The sequence below is a fragment of the Rhinolophus sinicus genome, linkage group LG13, assembly GCF_036562045.2.
Source record: "Rhinolophus sinicus isolate RSC01 linkage group LG13, ASM3656204v1, whole genome shotgun sequence".
NCBI lineage: Eukaryota > Metazoa > Chordata > Mammalia > Chiroptera > Rhinolophidae > Rhinolophus > Rhinolophus sinicus.
Genome location: NC_133762.1, coordinates 24,673,199 through 24,693,731, shown reverse-complemented (window position 1 = coordinate 24,693,731; position 20,533 = coordinate 24,673,199). Strand labels below are relative to the sequence as shown.

The window sequence follows — 20,533 nt, the reverse complement described above, 5'->3', positions numbered from 1 at the left end:
TCTGTTACTGTGCTCCGACTTCTGGAAAGTTTGGAGCGACTACAGTTCTATTTTGAGGTGAGCAAATTCATCATTTATAGATCTCCTCACAAATACCGCAGGGTTTCATGTCACCCTTACAAGTTTCATAACAAAAACAGTTCAAGTACTTGGGGTGTTGGAACATTGCGTCTCAAAACCTTATTAGCCTGAACAGTAAGGAGGGCAAGCCTTCCCAGTTGCCAATTATTCAAAACTACAAATATCCAAGATCAAATAAATATTCATCTCCCGCGCCCCCCCCCCACCACGCCGTTTTTATTTTTTTATTTTTTTTAAGTCCAGCAAAAGAGTCTGGTCAACAACATAAAAAGAAATGTCTGTTTTTAACAGAGCTGCTTGGCCATGAAATAAATTCTGAAGCTATGAAAGCAGCGTCTTGAAACAGAGCAGTTGGGTACGTTGGGCCTGCCTGGTGGTTGAAAACAGGAAACAGAAATGTCTTTCAATCCTCAAGCTCCCTCTTGTGGCTCGACTGGAGGGGCGTCTGCAAGTTAATGGAATTTCACTACAAGCAAAAGCATATAGTCTGTAACTTTGCACCTATAGCACACGTTTAAGGAAAAGTACTGTCCGCAGCTTGAGCCCACGTCACCAGAGCTGAGAGCATGCGTCCCCCATTTGCCCAGGGGAGCCATTGTTGACAGAGACAAAGCTCATTTACAATTCTCTTTCTAATCCATAACTGAAAATGGCCCTTTCAATCAAGAACCAAGGAGAGGAAACCAGCAGCCCACACTGCAGAGAGCTACTAATGAAAACATCTGGCCAGCTGGATGCACACAGGCTGCTTTCCTGAGACACAGGAGTGTACACTGCTGAACTCCCTTGGACAGGAGGAACGGCTCCTACACATGGTAACACTGCCGTGCAGACTCTAGTAGGGTGTCAGAACCTCAGTACTATTGACATTTGGGGTCGGATACTTCTTTGTTGTGGGGGCTGTTTTGTGCATTGTAGGGTGTCCTGCAGCATTCCTGAGATCTCCTCATGCCAGCAACACAAACCCACTCTAGTTGTGACAACCAAAAATGACTTCCGACATCGTCACATGCCCCCTTGGGGACAAAAATCACCCCTGGTTGAGAATCACTGGATGAAATTAATAAAACATGGCCTCTGCTTCCTACACAACAGCTTCAAAACCTCGTTTGCCTAAAACTTAAGTGACCGTATTCCTAAGTCTTCTATCACTTGATTAAAAAAAGAAAGATATCCCAAAGCAATCAAGGACTGCTATAATATGAACCTTAAAGAATGTTTGTCTCTTTTTTTCTGTATACGTCGATCATTTTTTGACATTCTGAAATATCTGAAATAGACAACAGTACAGAATAATAAATAATGCATGGGTTTGGGGTAGGGTTCCCCCCCCAAATCAAAATAATTTTTTTTTAACCAGAGAAAAACCCATTGACCGTTTATATATCATGAGCTACACACAAAATAAAAGTAGCAGAATAAAAAGCGCCCATTGTGACACCAGAATTCATGTTTCCGCACCAATTAAAATGACCTCCAAAGGCATCAAGTACACAAGCTTTATTGGGCAACAGCAACGGGCCACGCTGGCAGACAATGAAAGCAGAACCGCTCAGATCACACACGGGATCACATGTGTGTCATCACGGGATCGAGAGAATTTAAATCATCTGGGATTTCCTGCTAAATTAAAGCACACGGCACCAGAGCCCCCTCTAATCAAAAAAACGCCGTCCTGGTGAATGAACACTGACAATGAGGATTCCATACAGAGACCTCATGAGAAACTCAGTGAAATCCCAGAAGAGTTTATTTACCATTAGCCCCATCGCAGCCAAATGATAAATTAGCCACGGTTTTTCTTTTTGCGAATACCACACCCCCCACTTGTCCCCCCCAAACACAATATTCACTGACATTGCCCAGTGACATTCCGACGGCATCCCCAGCCTGGCTGTGACAGAAAAGACAGTTTCGCAGGTAACGCTGCTTTGGCATAAGAAGATGCTACGAGCGCTGCTCACACAATGTGACGCTCTTCAGTTCCATCCAAAAACATAATTTTTCCAAGATGAAACGAACGTAATTAATGGAAATAGTTCATAAGAAGTATACATAAATGGCGAAGTGTTACATTAAAAGAAAGGGGGAGAAAGAAAATCTGTTGTATTTACAAAGCTCCTTGTAATTTTCTTAATGAAAAAGCTGGGAGTGATGGAATTTTAACCCAAACCAAATCTCTCTTCAAACAACGTGGGATGACCACACACACACACACACAAACTCACTTTGAAACACACACAAAAGATTAAAGATAAAAACAGCTGATAGGTGTTTGCCTTGGGTAGGACGGAGTGGAAGAACACGCAGGTCCCATTTGCAATTTTGGCAAACGTTTAAAATACTGCCCCATAAAGGCGTGAGGGCGTTGCTATCCTCACCCCAGCAGAAACAAAACAAAGTATAAAAACAAAAGTCTGGAGGAACAAAAACAGGCATATCATCTCAATTTCCAATGAGCACAAAACTCAAAATACATTCAAAAGTTGTCCAAATACCCTAAATTTCCGGCAGAGAACATACTGAGGAACGGGTAAGCAGATGTTGGTATTTAAGATTACTACTACCAAGAAGAAAAAAAGGGGGGGGGGGCTCCCTTAAGGGAAGCTAGTCTGTGATCTGGATAGAATAATACTAAAAGTGGGAGAAATCCCAGCTCTTGGCCTCCCAGCTCCAGGTAGCTGTAAACAGGGGACTTGCTCCAATGTCGAGGTGCTCTTCATTGTTTTGTGGTGAAGTCCTTTGTCCCAGGCAGCCCGAGTCAATGCAAGCAGCCTCACCTCGCACCATCGGCAGGCAACACACACGTGTGCGGGCACGCTCTCAAAATTAGAATCCAAGCTGTTAGATAAGAAATCACTCAAGAGGAAGAAGCTTGTCTGGCCATTTTCTTAGAAAAAGGGAGGAAGAAGGGGGGGTGGGGAGAGAAACCAACAGATCCCATCTTGCCCCCCCACACACACACACCACCAAAAGATACAAAAAATGTCATCAAATAATGAAAATGCTTACTCTGACAGAGAAACCTAGTGTTGCGGAAGGGCAGTGAGGGGGGACTTGTAATTTTCACTTGAAGGAGGTGTTTAAACAGTTGATTGTGGCCATGGGGCCTCTGGCCTCCAATTCAACTGGCTGTTGGAGACTCTGGTCCCACTGAGTCCCAAGGTGAGGGGAAGGTGTCAGTGGTGCTTCCTAAGTTTGTTCCAGATAGACTGACGTGCCAAGAAAAACGTCAACAGAATCCTTACACTTAAGGTTTGTGAACTCAAGAGTTTCCTGTAAAACAGCTCAGGTGTTTTGTTGGTTGGTTGGTTGGTCTTTCCCCCACAAATAAGGTAACTTCCGGAAGTGCCCGCATGTACCCTGGCTCTGTCGGGATTACAGTCTGATGTCTGCGGGTAAGGATCACGCACTCTCAACCGACTGCAGCTCCCGCTCTTTGGGTCTCCAGAGTTTGAGAAAACACACGTGTGCATTCCTAGACACCCAAGGACCCCAGCGGGTGGTGTGATCAGACTGACAGTGACAGGGGGTGGTCTCCCTCTCGCCCTGGACTGCCTACACCAGAGTGTGGCCGAAACAACAAAACAAGGATGTTTTTGGTGGCATTGACGAGCATCCTTCGTCTTCCAGGGACGTCTTCTTCAGCTCCCCCTTAGAAGCTTTCTCCCTTTCGAGATGTCAAGCAGTATCTTAGGCACTGACTTTAAAAGTCAACTCACACTTTTTGATCAAACTTGGGAATTAAGGCAAAGACCAAAGAGACCAACTTCATCCCGTGCATCTGCTGGAACCACTAAAATGTCCTAAAAAGGAATCCGCGAGACCTACCTGCAGGGGCCATTGCCTGTCTGCGAACAAGGCCAGGCTCAGGGTTTGCAAGCTCAGAGTGGAACTACTTATTTCCAGTTTTACAGTCTGACTTCCAAGAACACAAACTGAGGTGCAAACAGTTTGAGCACCACGGCCTCTGCTTCTACCTTCAAAACTGCATAAAATCACGCAGTGAAAAAGTTAGACCTGCTCAACCTTCCTGAAAGTTCTGGGCGAAGATTCTATTCCTCAATAACCACTCCTTCACTGCCATGTACATTCTCTGTAGCTGTTTTCTGGAGGGTAGAAATGGCTGGAACAAAAAGGGGTGCGGAGAAACTGCAGAATCTTAAAATACAACAGACACGATGCCAATAACCAATTTACCAGCGCCTCCGACTCACTGTCATTTTATAACGTGTTTTAAAAAGGGCAACGTAAATACACGAGCATATCAAGGGTGCTCCAAAGGCAAGAAACCATTGGCTCCCCATATCCCCAACCCTCCGAGAGCAAGACTGCCTTCAGGTAGCGGGCAGACATCAGCAACCAGGCCAGACCTTACATTTCTGAAGCACACACAGGAAGCGCCATGCTGACGGGTTGAAGGGTATGTACTCATAAGGAATTAATCACAAACCTAAGATATCAAACACAGTCAGCTCTTGAAAATCAACCCTTATGGCATGCATATGTGGCTGTTGCAAGAAGTGACTGGGAAAACCCAAGAACGTCTTGCCCTGCCACGTCCAGTGCTTGCAAACTCCCTTCTTCCTCTGAAACGAGAAGCCACAGCTTTATAAGAAACACACATGCATGTACTCCATCCTGGTGGGGGAGGGGTCTTTACAACTGGCTCCCTTTCGGTACGTTCCCGGGGAAATCTGTAGGCTGGAGCCCAGGGCCCAGAGCTGTAGCCCGGGCCTCCTCCCACGGGGGCTCCTTACTTGAAGCTGCCACCACAAATGACAATGCAGCAAGATGCCTCTGCCTCTGTCCCTTCGTCCTCAATAATTCCTCCTAACAGGAAACAGGTTTCTGTGCAAGTAAAGAGACCCAATCCTGACCTTTCCACTTTGGACCCAGGGTCTCAGCCACATGTGCCGTGTTGTCTAAAGAATTACTTGAGTCTCTTATCACCCTGTCGACAACATTTAGGGGCTGTTCGGTGGCACGTTTCTTGCTAAAACAACTCTGCTGTAAACGTCTGAGGGTGTTCTCAGACAGCCACAGGCTTTATAATTGTTACCAGGTCTGAACAAAGCAGGATAACGCCTTTGAAATTCTTTTACGAGGTGGCAGGTGACGCTAACTGTAGGGTGGTGGATGTTGAAGGAGACGCAGGGTAAATCTTGGATTTACGGCACTGTCCCTGCCTCTCATTTGGTTTTTCTAATCCTGGGAAGCCAGTTCAGCTTCAACAAGCAGGGCTGCCTTAGAGAGGGTATTTAGCATTTCCAAATTGGATAACGTTTTACCAAATGTCAGTGTCTTTTCCCCCAAACCTACGCCAAGAGCTGCACATTTCTCCGAAACCAGTTTTTGAGAGCGAGAAAGACATAAAGAGTACACACGTTAGGGTTGTTTAAAAAGAAAAAAAATCCTCTACAATCTTCCACTAGACAGAAACTTTTATCACATGACCACAAAATTCAAGTCATAAGGAAGCTTGCACAGTGACCCAGATAGAAGTGTCTTGGCTGAGCCACCAGATTGAACATATTGACATTCGCTCAGACATGAATCACCAAGGGCTCCACCGGGCCTGCGTGGGCCCCTCCTCGGAGCCTCCCTCCTGTGTATTCAGTGTTCGGACGTCGTGCAGAGCCTTGTCACCTCCAAACCGCACGTGTTAGCAATTACTGCAAGGTCCACAGGTGGAGGCTAAGATAAACGGAACTTGAACTCTGTCCGTCAGGGACACAGAGACCGGAGTCCCCTCAACCGTGCGCCCAGCCTACGACGTGAGCTTCGAGTAGCTGGGGGGAGAGAACCGTCTTCGTAGGTACTTGAGGATGTAGAGGGGGAGACAGCTGACCAGAGTGATAACAGAGACTTTCCACAAGAACGACAAAGTGGCGATGAAGTACACATCTGTAAGCAAACAGGGAAGACAGCGGTGAGCGGGCAGGAATGTTCCAGAAGGTGCACGCAGTCCAGAAACAGCTGTCCCAGCTATCACCCTGTCACAAACACACGGCCTCCTGGCCTTGGCTCCTTTCCTCTACTCGGCCTTAAGGGGACATGCCACCGGCTAATAGCCCATAAAGGCTGTCAGCTTGACTTTCCTCACTCTCGCCTTCCCTCCCTGACCTGCTCCTGCAGCTTCCTGATATTCAGTGAAATGCTCTTTTCAACAACTCGGAAAAGAAAACTACGGGTGAAAAACAATTCGCACAGGTGTTTTTGATTTGGAATCTGACAGTTGGGAGTTTTTTCTTCCTAAACACAGCCTCCGGAAAGCAGGAAGTGACCCTCAAACACACGTTTCTGCTTCCCAACTATTCCCTTCGTCTGAGTGATAGTCACAGAAAGCCACGAGATGGATCTGAGGGTGACACGAGGCAAACTGAGACACCCTGAACAGAAACAGAGTCACCTCGGGGGTTTTTCCTGCTGCAGGATGGTAAAACCTGCAGTTTTAAGGAGTGACAGCTTGTGGCTTTCAACAGTATACCTTCCATACTGCCTGAGTGCAGGATGGGGAAAACGCAGCTGGCATTGAGTAAGTACCTACTAAGTGCCAAGCCTAGGACCCACCATGTGCTGCTCAGCCGGTCCTGTGGCGGGTCCACGTCTAAGGCGACTGACTGACTGCAGGCTCCTGAGAATTCACACCTTCTAAGCCTCTGGAACCACCCCCCCACCCCATCCCCCCAGCAGCTTCAAGTCATTGAGCACATAGTAGGTGCTCACAAAACCCACTCTAAGAAACTTTGAGGGACAAGTGTGAAACTGTTTTAAGACTTCACTTTTCACGAGGATGCTTTCTCTTTACCAAAACCTTTTTAAGGAGTGTTTGCTGATACACAAGAGACGTGATCAAAGATGCTTTCATGGTAAGGCAGTTGGTCAACCAAACGATAATGATAAGTCCTGCCCGACTATCGTTCATTCGTGGGCAAGACCTAGATAACTCCACAGCTCCACAGAGCCCAGCACAGTGGCCAGCCCCCTGGAGAAACCCATCAGGTCCTTCCTGAATTAAACAGAATCCCCTTCTAAGCCAGGTAGTGTGCCGTGGTTCTAAAAGAAAACACTCCATTGAGATCATGCCTGACAGTCTGTTCTAGAAAGTGGATGCACAACTGCCACTCGTCCCCAGGACACACCAATAAGAACATGAAGGTAATTAGTGCAAAGGCCGGTCGGACAAAGAGCCCAGGACCCGCAGGCTGGGGAGGCTGCCTTCCTTCATGAGCTGGTGAGACCTCTGGACCTGACGAACAGGCTTCAAATGCTGGGGGGAGAGGGGGGTCTTACCAATGAATTCGTGTAGGAACACCAGGGAGGCGATGTAGCAGGCCAGGCTGAGCAACTCGGCCACCGTCATCAGCCAGTGCCAGGTCTGGATCGTCAGGGCCACCATCAGCAGCTCCGTGAGGATCAGTGATGTGAACGAAATCGCCACGATATGCACAAATTCTGACTCGAACAGCAGCAGCGCCCCATACATGATGGTACTCCCTGGAAACGCAGAGCAAGGTCCAGGTGGGGAGGGGCTGCCGTGCCCCACGCAGCCCTCTCTACTGGGCGCCGGTCTTCCCACACATTCCCCACTGCAGACTCTCTGTTCAGTCACATCCGACTCCTGTTTTGTTATTGTGTTCTTTTCCCATTTAGACACGAAAGGTACCGCTTGTTAAGTGAGTGGTGCTTTATGGGGGTTTTAAAGAGCCATCACATTCTAGTTTTCCTATTTTCCCCTTTGACTTCATATAATAAAGAGGCCATAACTGTTTGGGTGGGGGGGGTGGAGAGTGACTGACTAAGTGAGTAAGTGAGGGAAAGAAAGAACAAGAGGAAACAAGAAAAATAAATTTAAATATATATTAGTAAAAATGACAGAAATAGGTAGTCACGAAAAGACAAACATGTATGACTCCACCTATACGAGGTTCCTCAAGTAGTCACATTCACAGAGCCAGAAAGCCCCTGGTGGTTACCGGGGGCTGAGGAGTTTGTTGTTTGAATGGGTACAGAGTTTCTGCTTTGCCAGCTGAAGAAATTCTGGACATCTGTTTCACCACAGTCGATAGACTGAACACCACGGAATTGTGTACACTTTAAAAGAGTTAAGATGGTAAATGCTCTGTTCCATGTTTCTTATGAAATGAGAGACATAACCAAGAGGGCATTCAAAGAATTATGTATCTCTACTGAGGAGAGGAAGGAAAGTGGAGGAAGGCAGCAGAAAGGTCTTTATCTAGCATGACAGGCATTGAATGGACAGCGTCTCATGTCAATCAAAAACACCAGCAACATAAAAAATAATACTTAGACGCAGGGCCAGGAGATCTGAAACTCCAAGTCCTCACATGACAGCCCATGACAACAGGACGGAAGATGGAGGGGGTGGAATGGAACATCACTGCATATTATTATGAACTTTTATGCAGGACTTGCTTTCTTTAACTAGATGCATATATTATACACTTTGATGTACTCCTTTAAAATACGCCCCTCAATTTTTCGTAATGACAATTTAACCTCCTGCCAACAAATTCAACAGTCTCTACACTTTTTGATTGTGCATCCCATCAGTCAAAAAATTAAGAATGATCCCCCAATATACAATGTGTATTTGTAAATTAGACATGTGCAGACGTGGATAGAAGTATTAGGACCACTGTATAAATATATACATTAGAAAACATACATAAAGATATCAATTCCAAAAAGAGTGAGAAAAAAATAAATACAAATAAAGGCTTTGATATTCTCTTTTCATACTCCAATCAATTGTCTGCCAAAGCCTCTACGGTCTGAGGGACCACTGAAATAAATATGTTTTACAAAAACTACAACCTCAGAAAAAGTATCAGAACATTCCAGAAAGTAATCACTTTTCGTTACAATGGCTTGAACACCTCAGCAGGTTTTGATTAGTATTCGTTATATTTTTCTCTGACTTCATCTCATTAAGCTGACAGCACCACCTCACATATGGGACGTTCACTGTGCTGAACTTTCAAGTCCTTAGGACGTGCCAAGTGGGGTTCCCCCCCTGGGGCACACTGTCACGCTTCTTACTGCTGTTTTAGGATTCCAGCGTCTTCATGTTCTACAGACAGCAGACAGTAAAGTTGACCCTTGGGTCAAGGCCAGAGCACAAGACAAGAGGTGGTTTCACCCTTCCTTACCTTGACAGATGCTAATCAAAACCCATATTAAGAATGTCTTGTAGGACAACGGCCGTCCCTAAATGAGAGAAAGAACAGGTTACCATGCCAGCTACCTTCATGCCACTTTCCACTAACGAGGGAGGCACCTGCCTGTTTTCATCAAAATAAGTGGCTTACACTTATCTGAATATATTAAATAAATTATGTTTTCTAAAGAGACTTGATAATAGATAGGAGTAAGTCTGCCCTTTAGTAAAATCCCCTTGAGGACAAATAAATGAAATTACACCCACCACCACCACCACCACCACCACATGGTTTTAGAAGTGTACACAAGAACATATCTAGGAGCAGACACAAGTTGCAGCTTCAAACTGGAACTGTCAGGGGCTTTTTAAAAAGTTGATAGTTGGGGGCAGCTGGATGGCTCAGTTGGTTAGAGCACGAGCTCTCAACAAGAAAGTTGCTGGTTCAATTCCCGCATGGGATGGTGGGCTGTGCCCCCTGCAACTAAAGATTGAAAACGGCAACTGGACTTGGAGCTGAGCTGCGCCCTCCACAACTAGATTGAAGGACAACGACTTGGAGCTGATGGGCCCTGGAGAAACACACTGTTCCCCAATATTCCCCAATAAAATTTATTTTTTTTAAGTTGATAGTTGGTTTGTTTTCAGTTTATATATTACTGTACTATTTAATTTTCTTTATATGTGCATGTGTTACTTTTTTAAGAAAAAGAAACTCTTATGCCTTCCTCCCCAAAGCTACCAGTTCAAGTGTGTTCAAAACAGGTATCTTTTATATGACATATAAAAGAAGTAGAGATGGAGAAAGAGAAGGAAGAGAAGGGAAAGATGGAGGGAGGTAAGGAGGGAAGGAAGGAAGAGGGAAGGGAGTGAGGGAAGGAGGGAGGGAGAAATGGAGGCAAATGGAGGAAGGACGGGAGGGAGGGTGGGGGGTGTGGGAGGGGGGAGAAGCTCAGTGAACCTTGAGGAGATCCTTGTAGAGCTCTGGATACAGCATGGCAACTTCTGACTTCACGTCTTTGTCCAGGACCAGAGAAAATACAGGAAACATGGTATAAATGGTAGAGTACCTAGGAGAGAAAATCACCCCAGGTAAGACCCAGCCAGTGGAAGGTGAGCAATTTGCTTCCCCAGCCTCTGGAGCCCAACTTCCATTCATTGATTCGCCAACTATGTATTGAGTGTCTCTTATGTGCCAGGGCCAGTAAAGCACTGGAGATCCAAGATGAACAACAGACAGACATGTCTGCCCTCAGAGTGCTGCTGGTCAGTGAGTAAATAAACACATCCTGTAAACTATATTGTACGTTGGCGTACGTGCTAGGGAGGAAAGTATAATGGGGTTGAGGGAAGAAGACACAAAGTGGGGTGCAATTTTAGAGAGGTGGCCAAGGGACATGACAGTTACAAACACCCACAGAGGTGAGGGGGCGGCCATGCCAACATCAGCAGGAAGAGCATCTCAGGCAGGATGCACACTGAGGGCAAAGGCCTGGAGGCGGGAATGTGTTGTCCTGTTTGAGGAACCGTAGGTGGGCAGCGGCTGGAGCTGAGTGGGGGAGGGTGAGACAGGAGGTAAGAACCAAGAGGGAATGGGGGGCCAGGTCATGGGAGGCCTCGTGGCACATGGCTCAGGGAAGCCCTGGCTATATTCAGGCATGTTTTTTCTCTCTTCCAGGACCCGACAAAGGACAGTCCATTTTTCCAATTAGAAGCAGGCAGAATTCCAATGCTGCTCTCAGGCTGAACTGGCACAATATAAAAAGATGGTGGGAGTACTTTATCAGACTGTCTCCTGGGGCCAGCCGGCCTTTCTGCACTTCTTATAACCAGTATGCGCCCTGCGTGCATCTATCTAGGGCATGGGGTAATCAAACTCCACCTACCTGGTAACTGAAAGACTGAGCACATTCTCTGGAAAGGTCAAAAGGAACGTCATGAGTTTCAGGTCAGGAATGGGGATGGGTTGGATGGCAGTAAATGTCCAAGTGACACTTTGTCTAACGGGTCCATAGCACGTGGTGGTCAAGCTCTAAGGTCCACCCGCCGAGAGAACAAGGTTCTGGCCTACCTTGGAGACCGAACATCAGGACATGCCACGGGGGTCAGCCACACAGGGAGGGTACTTTCCAGACCTCCCTTCTTTCTCTTTTTCTAAGACGCCAATGGAATCGCTGAGTCTGGAAACCTTCACTCTTGCTTTGGTTGCCCATCAGCCAATAACCTCAGACTCTCATGGGTGAGCGTTTTTCCCTCACCAGGTACAAATGAAGTGCTATGGACCACAAGCCTACCAGACTTACTTCCTCACTCTGGTTACGGGCTTAGCAGTGCAAAATCTTATTAATTCAAGAAGGTTCTAAACTGCACGGCTGGACCTGCCTTGACTGGCTATTTGGGCATTGAAGGGTCTTTATACAATGGTTCTTCTCTCTCCTATATCATTTCACGGACGTTTCATAAAAAACTAATACTTTTACTGGATTTCCTTACCCAATGATGAGGAATCCTTGGTAGAGAGGAACGGAGGCAAAGTAAAACACGGAGGAAAAGACAGCCTGTGCCAAAGAGAAAGGAGGATATTACCAAAAATCATGACAAAAGCCCTATGTTTATGTTTATAAAAACAACACCCAACTCTTACAAGGTACTTATTTTACACCAACATTGTTGTAAGTGCTTTCAATATATTCTTACAACAACCCTATGAAGTAGATACTGTTACCCCCATTTTACAGCTGAGAAACATAAAGCACAGAGCTTAAGTGAGTTGCCCAAGATCACCCAGCTCATACCTGACAGAGCCAGGAGTCCTACCCAGGGAGTTTAGCTCCAGAGTCCACGCTCAGCCCCTTTGTGAATATTTAATTAAGTTCCATGAGCTGGACCCAGAACGCTTTATATATGAGCTCAGTGAAATCTCCAGAACCACCATGAGATTGAGTCCTAATGTCACCTGCATTTCACAGAAGGGGAAACGGAGCAGGTAAATGGCACTTTGGGACTCTAGCCCACCTGTCTCCAGAGACCATGCTCCTCACAGCTCAGAATTCCTGCCTTTCTGGGTGTGCAACCGATATATAAGTTGGCATAAGTATGGTGACTGACATGGAAAAACATTCTGCACCATGACGACATACACCAGTCTTCCTGGAGGGTGGGGTTGCAAAGAAGGCTTTACCTCTTATACTATATGTTTTAGTATCTTGAAATTTTTACAAATTGCGATTAGACAAAAGCAATGAAGACATTTACAAACCCTTACTGAAACGTCTGCTACCTAACTGGGAAATTATTAGCTACTGACACTGGAAAATAGGCTGATCAAATCAGGCTTGATGCTGTGGCACTTCCTTCTCTGGACATCTACAGGTTAACAGACGGAAAGTGGTCTCAAAGCTCATTCCTACTAGTATGAAACCAAAAGGAGGCCGGGGACAACTGTGCCTTGAGGCTTTATAAAAACAACACAAGAGAAAGGCTGAGCCAGCCAGCCTAGTGATTAGAAAGACAGTCTAACCAGAGACATCTCCCCCTTATCACCTGCTATGGGTGTTCACTTGGCACAGAGCTCTGAACGCATGAGCTCAGATGCCTCCTGGGGCCATGGTCAGGGGCAGCCCTGGTTGCACCCTGATCATGATTTCAGAATTGAAAGGTGAAAGCCATTTTTCAAATGACTTCTCACCCAGGCTGGGATGATTATAAAATGTCAAAATCCTAGTACTTGGTTTTGTAAATCAACATCGAGAGCCTCTTTCTTTGCCAGGGCAGAGCTGGCCACAAAGCCTTCATCTTGGAAAGAAAGAACACTTTGGGGAAAATAAAAATGCTATGTCCTTATCTATCAAAGAGACCCATGCCACGAGGCAATTCTAACGGGGACCTGCTCTCCGCCAGCCACTTTCAGCACAGTGGACAGAGGTTAAGGGCATGTTTCTACCGCACAAAGGACGATTTCTCATCGAGGAATTTTTTTTCTGAATCGAGATTTATGGTAACGCACAGGCATTACAGAAGTCAGCTCACCCAAGCCAGCTTTTGTGTGTCTGCCCAGGGACAAGCTGATTAATCTCCCAGTGATTGAAACCACAGTACTATCCAGTTCAATTGATGAGCTAACGTAAATTACAAGTACAGATGTGGTCTGATGAACCATACCAGCTGTTTGGGTTTAGATCACTGGGTTTGATGAAAATCACTTGAAGGCCCCTACACTCCTAAATGCAGTCGATATTAAAAACATACAGTCCCCCCCAAAGGGCATGGATGAGGCCAGTGGAGGGTGAATTCTCATGAACATAGAGCAGCACCACCGGACTCACTCTGAAAGGCAGGATGGTATGCCCTTCCTGTGTGATTCAACACCTTTCCCACCAATGAAAATGTCACCTGATTTGATACATTACCCTGTTTTGTTTTTATTAATAATGGTAAGGGTACCTTCAGCACTTGATCCCTTAGAAAACTCTGTTTTTCAAAGCAGCCCTGTCCAAGAGGCAAGGCAGGTCATATCATCCCCATTTTACAGGCGGAAAAACTGAGGCCTAGAGTGGTCAAGTGGCTTGCTCAAGGTCTCACAAATATCGTAAGCCCTCACTTAATGCTGTCGATAGGTTCTGCGACTTTGAGTGAAAAGATGAATAACCTAACTAATTTTTACCAGAGGCTAGCTGATTTTAAAAAAAGCTGCGTTCCCACAGCATCTCATCAACGTTATAAAACGATACTGAAAAAATCGACATTATTGCGACGAAATCTATTTTTCCCATAGGCTAGTTGATTTAAAAATAAGTTCGCACAGCACCACACCAAGTTCCCACGGCATCATATCAATGCTAAAATGAAACGATGTTGAACAAATTGACGTTATTCAGGGACCTGCTGTACTTGGTGGCATCGTCAGAAAGAGACGTGGGTTCCAAGACCCATCATCCCAGTGTTCTCACCACTTAACTGGGGATATTTTCACCTAAATGCCCACGGAGGAAAATCAGTCGGTAATTTTTCAACACCCACAAAGTTTTCTTTCCTTCCTTTTGGCCTTCTTCCTAGTATGCAGTTAACTCCTACGGCCCCTCTATATGGAGGAGGAGGAGACCGCGATTAAAGAGCACAGGCCTGGACTCCCCCCGCCTGGGTAGACAAAACCCCTGAGGGACACCGCACAAACCCCTCACTCTGAGCCTCAGACTCCCCATCTGTAAAATGGCCACAGGCTACTGTGCGGATCGCATAAGACACGGCATTGTGAACACTTAGCCTGACGCCCAGCATGCAGGAAGCACGCCGCAAAAACAAGTTATTCTTTTGACGTTCTTCTCTGTTGGCCCTTATTTCTGCATGTGGAAAACTTAGTACTCATTCGACATTCTATTCTGCTTTTTTCCCCTCTGGCAAACTCTCTCCCAACTATCATGACTCCAGTCCTTTACGTGGCACCCACTTCATGCCCAGTACTGAACAGGCAGCACTGCTACCACTCACACCCACTGCGGGAGCGGCTTCAGCACCCAACACGGGGGCTGTGGGACAACCCAAGGTCTGTCAGTGGCAGTGTGGCCTGCTGGGGGGTCATAGCTCCAAAGCGTAGCCTCACTCCCAGGCTTTTTCCAGGCTAGCCATGCGCACTTGTGCAGAGGTGCCAGCTGCCCACCCACCTGCATGGTGCTAATACAAAGGCTCCTGTGGATCACGAACTGGCTGAGGGCCGCTGAGCGCTTGTAGCTGTTTCGGCCGTGGACCATGAGCAACCGGCCGAGATGCTTGAACTGAGTGATGGAGAAGTCTGCAGCCAAGGACGCCTGTTTTCCTTCCTAAAATCCGAGGAAATTGGGCACCGTCAGAAACACAAGAAGAGGTCAAGACAAGCAGAGTTTGGTTTTGTTTTTAATTGGAAAAGCAAGACACTGGAAGAAGATCTTTGAAGAACTTCAGTAAAGAGATTCTTTGGTTCCAAGCTATACACAGTTGGTGGTCCAAGTCTACATTTGATTTTTAAAAGAGGAATTGACTTAAATAAAAAACATTTTTAATCACAGACAGTTATAATTTGGAGGTCAAGTGGATCTAGTATTAAGCCTTGAGGGGAAGGCCCACCCCAAAATGCGTTTGAGAAGTGAAGAATCATTCAAAGATAGGCGTGTTATAACACTTGGTTCCCGGGGAGGGGGTGGGCAATCAGACGCTACTAACGATACTAGTAGTAGCGGAATATTCCTGAACATACAGCTTTGCACATTTATAAAAGTGGAAGTCACTTATAGTGCAACCATATCATGGAATTTTATCATTGTAAAAGGTACACAATGGATGCCACTCACAGGACTGACGGATATCAGGGTTCCCTGATATGATGTGACAGGAAGACGCAAATTCCCTGTAGGTGCTACTCACGCCAAAAACAAAGCACCTGAATCCAGTCACTCTAATCACAGATACCATGGGACATTCTACAACCATCTCAAATGCTTCAAAAGTATCAACGTCATCAAAAACAGCCCTCTCCCCTGCCCCCCGAAAACGCGTCTACACTAAAGAAGATTTAAAGAGACATGAAGACATGCTAACAAATGTAATGTGTGATTCTTCATTGGTTCCTGGAGATTAAAAAAAAAAAAAAAAAAACTTTTTAAGGACAACTGGGGAAATTGGACTATGAAAATTACGTAATATTATGGTCTCAACATTACATTTGGCGGGGGGTGGGGGGAAGATGATGTTATTTTCTCTGTATAGACGAATGTCCTCGTCCTTAAGAGGTCCATGCTAAGGTATTTCGGGTTAATGTATCTGCAACTGCCTTTCAACTGATTCAAGGGCTGGGGGGAGGAGACAGAGAAGGTGACATATGTTAATAACTGATAAATTGAAGCAAAGAGTAGATTGGTCTTCATTGTTCTATTTCAACTTTTCTGGAGGAGTGATGTTTTTCAAAATAAAAAGTTTGAGGGAAGGTAAAAAAATGATGGCTCTGTATGTTCTGACGTAGAAAGAAATCCAAGATGTAACAGATTTGAGCAAGATGCATTGTACAATGTTTTTAATTTAAATTATACATGAAAATAAAACATATATAAGATATGTGCATACATATATGTATGTGTGTATGCATACAGGTATATGTGCACATACATATATATACACGTGTGTGTATACAGCATATACATGCCCATAACCAATAATACACATATAGACAAAAATTCTGGAAGAGTAACCAATGTCACTGGTTTGATGCAGCTATCTATAAGAAAGGACATGCTTTACCCATTTCTAAATTATTTTAATTCTTTACCACTTATAAGTGACCACTTACTCCTTTTAGACTCCAAAATCAAAGGAATCAGAATATAATTTTAAGAGGAAATATTTTAGTTCTACATAGAAACGTGTAAAGAATTCTATCTATTAAACTCAGTGTGTTTCTTAAAACCTGCATTAAAGGAATCTACACAGATTTCAGACGTAACATCTCATTCAAGGATCGTTTCACTCTGCCACTTCAAATAAATGCCACCTTGGAGGAGAACCCCAAAACCAGAAAGGGTGGAAAAGGAAAAAAAGGCCTATAGACTAGCCAAACTCATGACAATATGGAACAAAATGTACATGGGAACATCTCTGGCCCTCACTCAGGGCCTCTGTACTCTTACTTTACACAAAGTTCTAACCAAGTTGGTGACCGATATTCTTGCCGATAGTCATTTAGAGGCGGCAGAGTAAACTACCAGAGGCAAGCAGTTGACAAGGAAGGAAACAAAAAAACTACGTTCTAACACACTTGAAATAATACCAGCTGCCAAGACCCTTCAGCAAGGGGCAAATCATGCTACATTCTTCCATAATCCCCAAGAGAACAACACACACACACACTGTGATAACTAATGTTTTTACTGACAATGCCACCACCAAGGAAAAATTTGAAGTCCATTCACCATACCCTAAGAATAGAGCAAAACACTTTTTTTTGTAACTTAGGTTTTCGCAAGCAAAAAAAAAATCAGCATGTGTCTATAAGACACAGTGATAGGGATTCTGACTTTCAGATAATCAAACTAGGTAATTAGGCTACATGGTTTCTTAGGCTTTGTACTTCTAATCTAGAACTTCCAGAGGCATCAAAGCTGTATCTTTGAGGGAAGAAGAAACTCCAGCTGGTGGAGCAGAGCAGCTCCCAGACCAACAACACACCACCCAACACTTTCACACGGAGCGCTGGGCTGTGTCGACCGGCAAAAAAAAAACACCAAAAAACTCTCCAGAAAATCCACCAAAAGAACGTTTTATTTGGGGGAAAAAAAAGAAACAAAGCCACCAAGGAGTGTGTATATGCATACGGGCCAGCCAGTGTCCCAACCAGCCGCCCACGTGGAAAAAAAGCCTCAAGACCATGGCTTCCCCCTGTATTCACATCCCTCCCCAGAAAGTTACCACAAAGTTCAACAGGAAGTCAAGACAAGAGAGTTAACAAGGGGTCCAGCTCCACCCCTGGTCCTCCCAGCTCTATGGTTAAGCATCCTAAGATGCCAGTTCACTTTTATCAGCCACGGGCACCTCCGCTCACCACTCACCTTTCCCTCCACGCCCACGCCGCAGTCAGATTCCTGGATCATACTGACATCGTTGCCTCCATCACCTGTGGGTCACCCAGACCAGAGAGAAAGGCCGGGAAATTGGGGAGAGGCAAGAAACATGACTCCCACATTTCGTTCTTACTTTCAATAATCGTACATGTTTTCCATGCAATGAATGCTTGCTAACTGCTTTTTCTGCACCGCTCCCTCCACTTACCACACCGACAGCCTAAGGTAATCAGGTTCCTGTTTTACAGGCGGAGGAGTAGAGAGTCAGAGGGACCAGGAGACTGGCCGAGTGTCCCAGCCATCGATCGGCGGCAGGGGGACCGTGTCCACGCCCCACCAGTGCCACAAGCCTTGCCTCTGAGGTGGGCTGTGTCATTATTTATCAGCGATGACTCACACTGCACTTTTGAACATTTACTGGGCACTGTGGCAAGCACTTTTTAAATGCTACCCCATTTAATCCTCCCAAGCACGGCTGGAGGAAACCCCTGGAATGATCCCATTCGACCAATGAGCAGACTGAGGCTCAGACGGGTGGGGGAAGCCACTGGGCACCCAGCCAGAAAAAACCAGCAGAGAGTGGGACCCAGATCTAACTGCTCCGTGTGTGGTCTTCACCGCTCTGTCATGCTGCGTCCTGTGTCACTGGGAAAGGAAGTGCAAGCTGAGGAGAAAAGCCCTCGGGCACACTTCTCTCCTCTTTCTCAAAGCGAAAGAGTAAAAATAATAATTGTAAGAAAAACAGAGCCAAGTCTGTGGAGGAAAAACCTGACCTGAGTAAAGTGGCCTGAGGATCGGAGGTGCACAGCAGCAGAATCCAGTTATCCTTCCAGAAAACGGATCCAGCACGCCAGCGGAACAGGCCGAGCCAGCCGCCACCTACCTACTGCACAGGTGAGCTTTCCGGTGCGTTCCTGGAGCAGGCGCACGATCTGGGCCTTCTGGGTGGGGGCACAGCGGCAGCAGACCACCGCCGGGCACTGGCAGGCCAGCTCCATGAATTCGTACTCGTAGTACTTGAGGCAAACCTTTTGAGGGAGGAAGGGGGATGGGTTAGCCAAGGTCATTTCCCCCAGGGCAGCAGGAAGGAGCCTGTGCTCCTAGGAGGACCCGCCTGGCGGAGTCCCTGCGCCCACCTCCAGCGAGTCTCCAGAGATGACCAGGGCGCAGTCGTGCTTCCTGCGGAAGGCGTTCAGCTCAAGGTGGGCCTCGCCACGGTTGGTCACCTGGAAAGGAAGAGAGAGGTGAGGAGGCTTTGCTCTCCAGAGATAGTAGAACAACAAACAGTGGCTTCCTGGAACTGGCGTGAAGACAATGGCCATCCCAGCCAAGGACCCCTACGCCTTCCCTGCCACCAGACCGACAGCCAAATTAAATCCTGTTTGTTATGATTCTGTGGGAATTGGGAGAGCCTATATACCAACCATCACCTTGCATTTCCCCCAAGACGGCCATGACCCACATAATAAAATAAGAGCTGAAAATGACTGCACTTTCATTCTGTGCCAGGCCCTGTGCTCAGCACTCTTCACAGATTTTCCCCATTTATTTCTCACAAGGACTCTACGAGGTGTGTAATAACAGCTCTACTTTACACGTACGGAAACTAAAGTAGGGCGAGACTTGTTAGCCTGCCTAACACAGCTAGGACGCCGTGGAGCAGGCCTCAGAGAAGCCAGGCATATGGCAGGGGTGGCCGGCTTTTCTATAAAGGGCCAGATGTTAATTATCCACTGGAGGCTTTGCGGACCTCACAGTCCATTCCACCTAAGCAGCCTCAGACAGTACGTAAACAGTGGGTGTATGTGCATTTCAACAAAACTTTATTTACAAAAACAGGTGACCAGCACACGGGCCATAGTTTGCAGCCACTAAATTTTAGAACATACAGTCAATGCTCATTATCTGCAATACCGTTTTCCCCCGAAAATAAGACCTAACCAGAAAATAAGCCCTAGCATGATTTTTCAGGATGACATCGCCCTAATGTGTCTTTTGGAGCACAACGTAATATAAGACCTGGTCTTATTTGGGGGGAAACACGGTAGTTATGTTCTACAAAGTCGCTGTGAGCACAGAATTAGCAAACACCAAACCTTTGCTCATAGCGGAAAAAGGGGTAGGTGCCTGCAATACAACTCATGCCTGAAGGAAGCTTATCTCGTGTTTTCTCTGAGGCATCACCTCCCTCCTGCACTTAGGAACACTAGCCAGCACTTCGGCCCTGTGCTGGGGGTCATTTTAAACTATGAAATCGCTAACAGAAAGCACAAAAATGCCAGAAAAGGTGGCACTAAATAGACTGTGAAAAGGACTCTTGCTTACAGCATGAGAGCTGAGACAACACGGCAGGGTGTCACCTTGTTTGACCTCAGCTGGGAACGTGCACGTCAGGCAACTAAGATTTTTCACCGTTCTGCACGTGTCCACAAAGAACTCTGAAAGCACCTTGAGCATCGATTTTCAGGGTACAAATAAATTGTAGTGAGTAGGTAAATTTGCAAATGTAGAATCCATGAATAATGAGGATTGACTCTATCTGCCTCTACACAATGCTGTGTGTGTTATTCCCCAAACTGCTGGATTTCTTGAAGCTTCTGTGTGCCACGGACCAAAGGCAGGGATGACGGCAGGTCCCATAACATCTAGAGCCTGGGCACTTGTGAGGCATGGGGGCTCAGATTTC

At 46.1% G+C, this 20,533-nt stretch overlaps 1 protein-coding gene across 3 annotated transcripts in view; it reads right to left on the bottom strand.

Moving 5' to 3' along the window:
- Nucleotides 1-1,566: 1,566 nt before the first annotated feature.
- Nucleotides 1,567-20,533, bottom strand: part of ATP9A (ATPase phospholipid transporting 9A (putative)) — a 110,569-nt gene continuing 91,602 nt past the window's right edge. For all 3 annotated transcript variants that reach the window (XM_074318095.1, XM_074318096.1, XM_019726076.2), the window contains exons 20-28: nucleotides 18,984-19,073; nucleotides 18,731-18,875; nucleotides 17,836-17,900; nucleotides 14,926-15,081; nucleotides 11,759-11,823; nucleotides 10,227-10,335; nucleotides 9,258-9,315; nucleotides 7,378-7,581; nucleotides 1,567-5,988 (exon numbers count right to left, since the gene is read on the bottom strand). In XM_074318095.1, coding sequence (XP_074174196.1) covers nucleotides 5,852-5,988; nucleotides 7,378-7,581; nucleotides 9,258-9,315; nucleotides 10,227-10,335; nucleotides 11,759-11,823; nucleotides 14,926-15,081; nucleotides 17,836-17,900; nucleotides 18,731-18,875; nucleotides 18,984-19,073 — 1,029 coding nt within the window. In that variant the 3' untranslated portion in view covers nucleotides 1,567-5,851. The remainder of the gene's footprint in view (nucleotides 5,989-7,377; nucleotides 7,582-9,257; nucleotides 9,316-10,226; nucleotides 10,336-11,758; nucleotides 11,824-14,925; nucleotides 15,082-17,835; nucleotides 17,901-18,730; nucleotides 18,876-18,983; nucleotides 19,074-20,533) is intronic.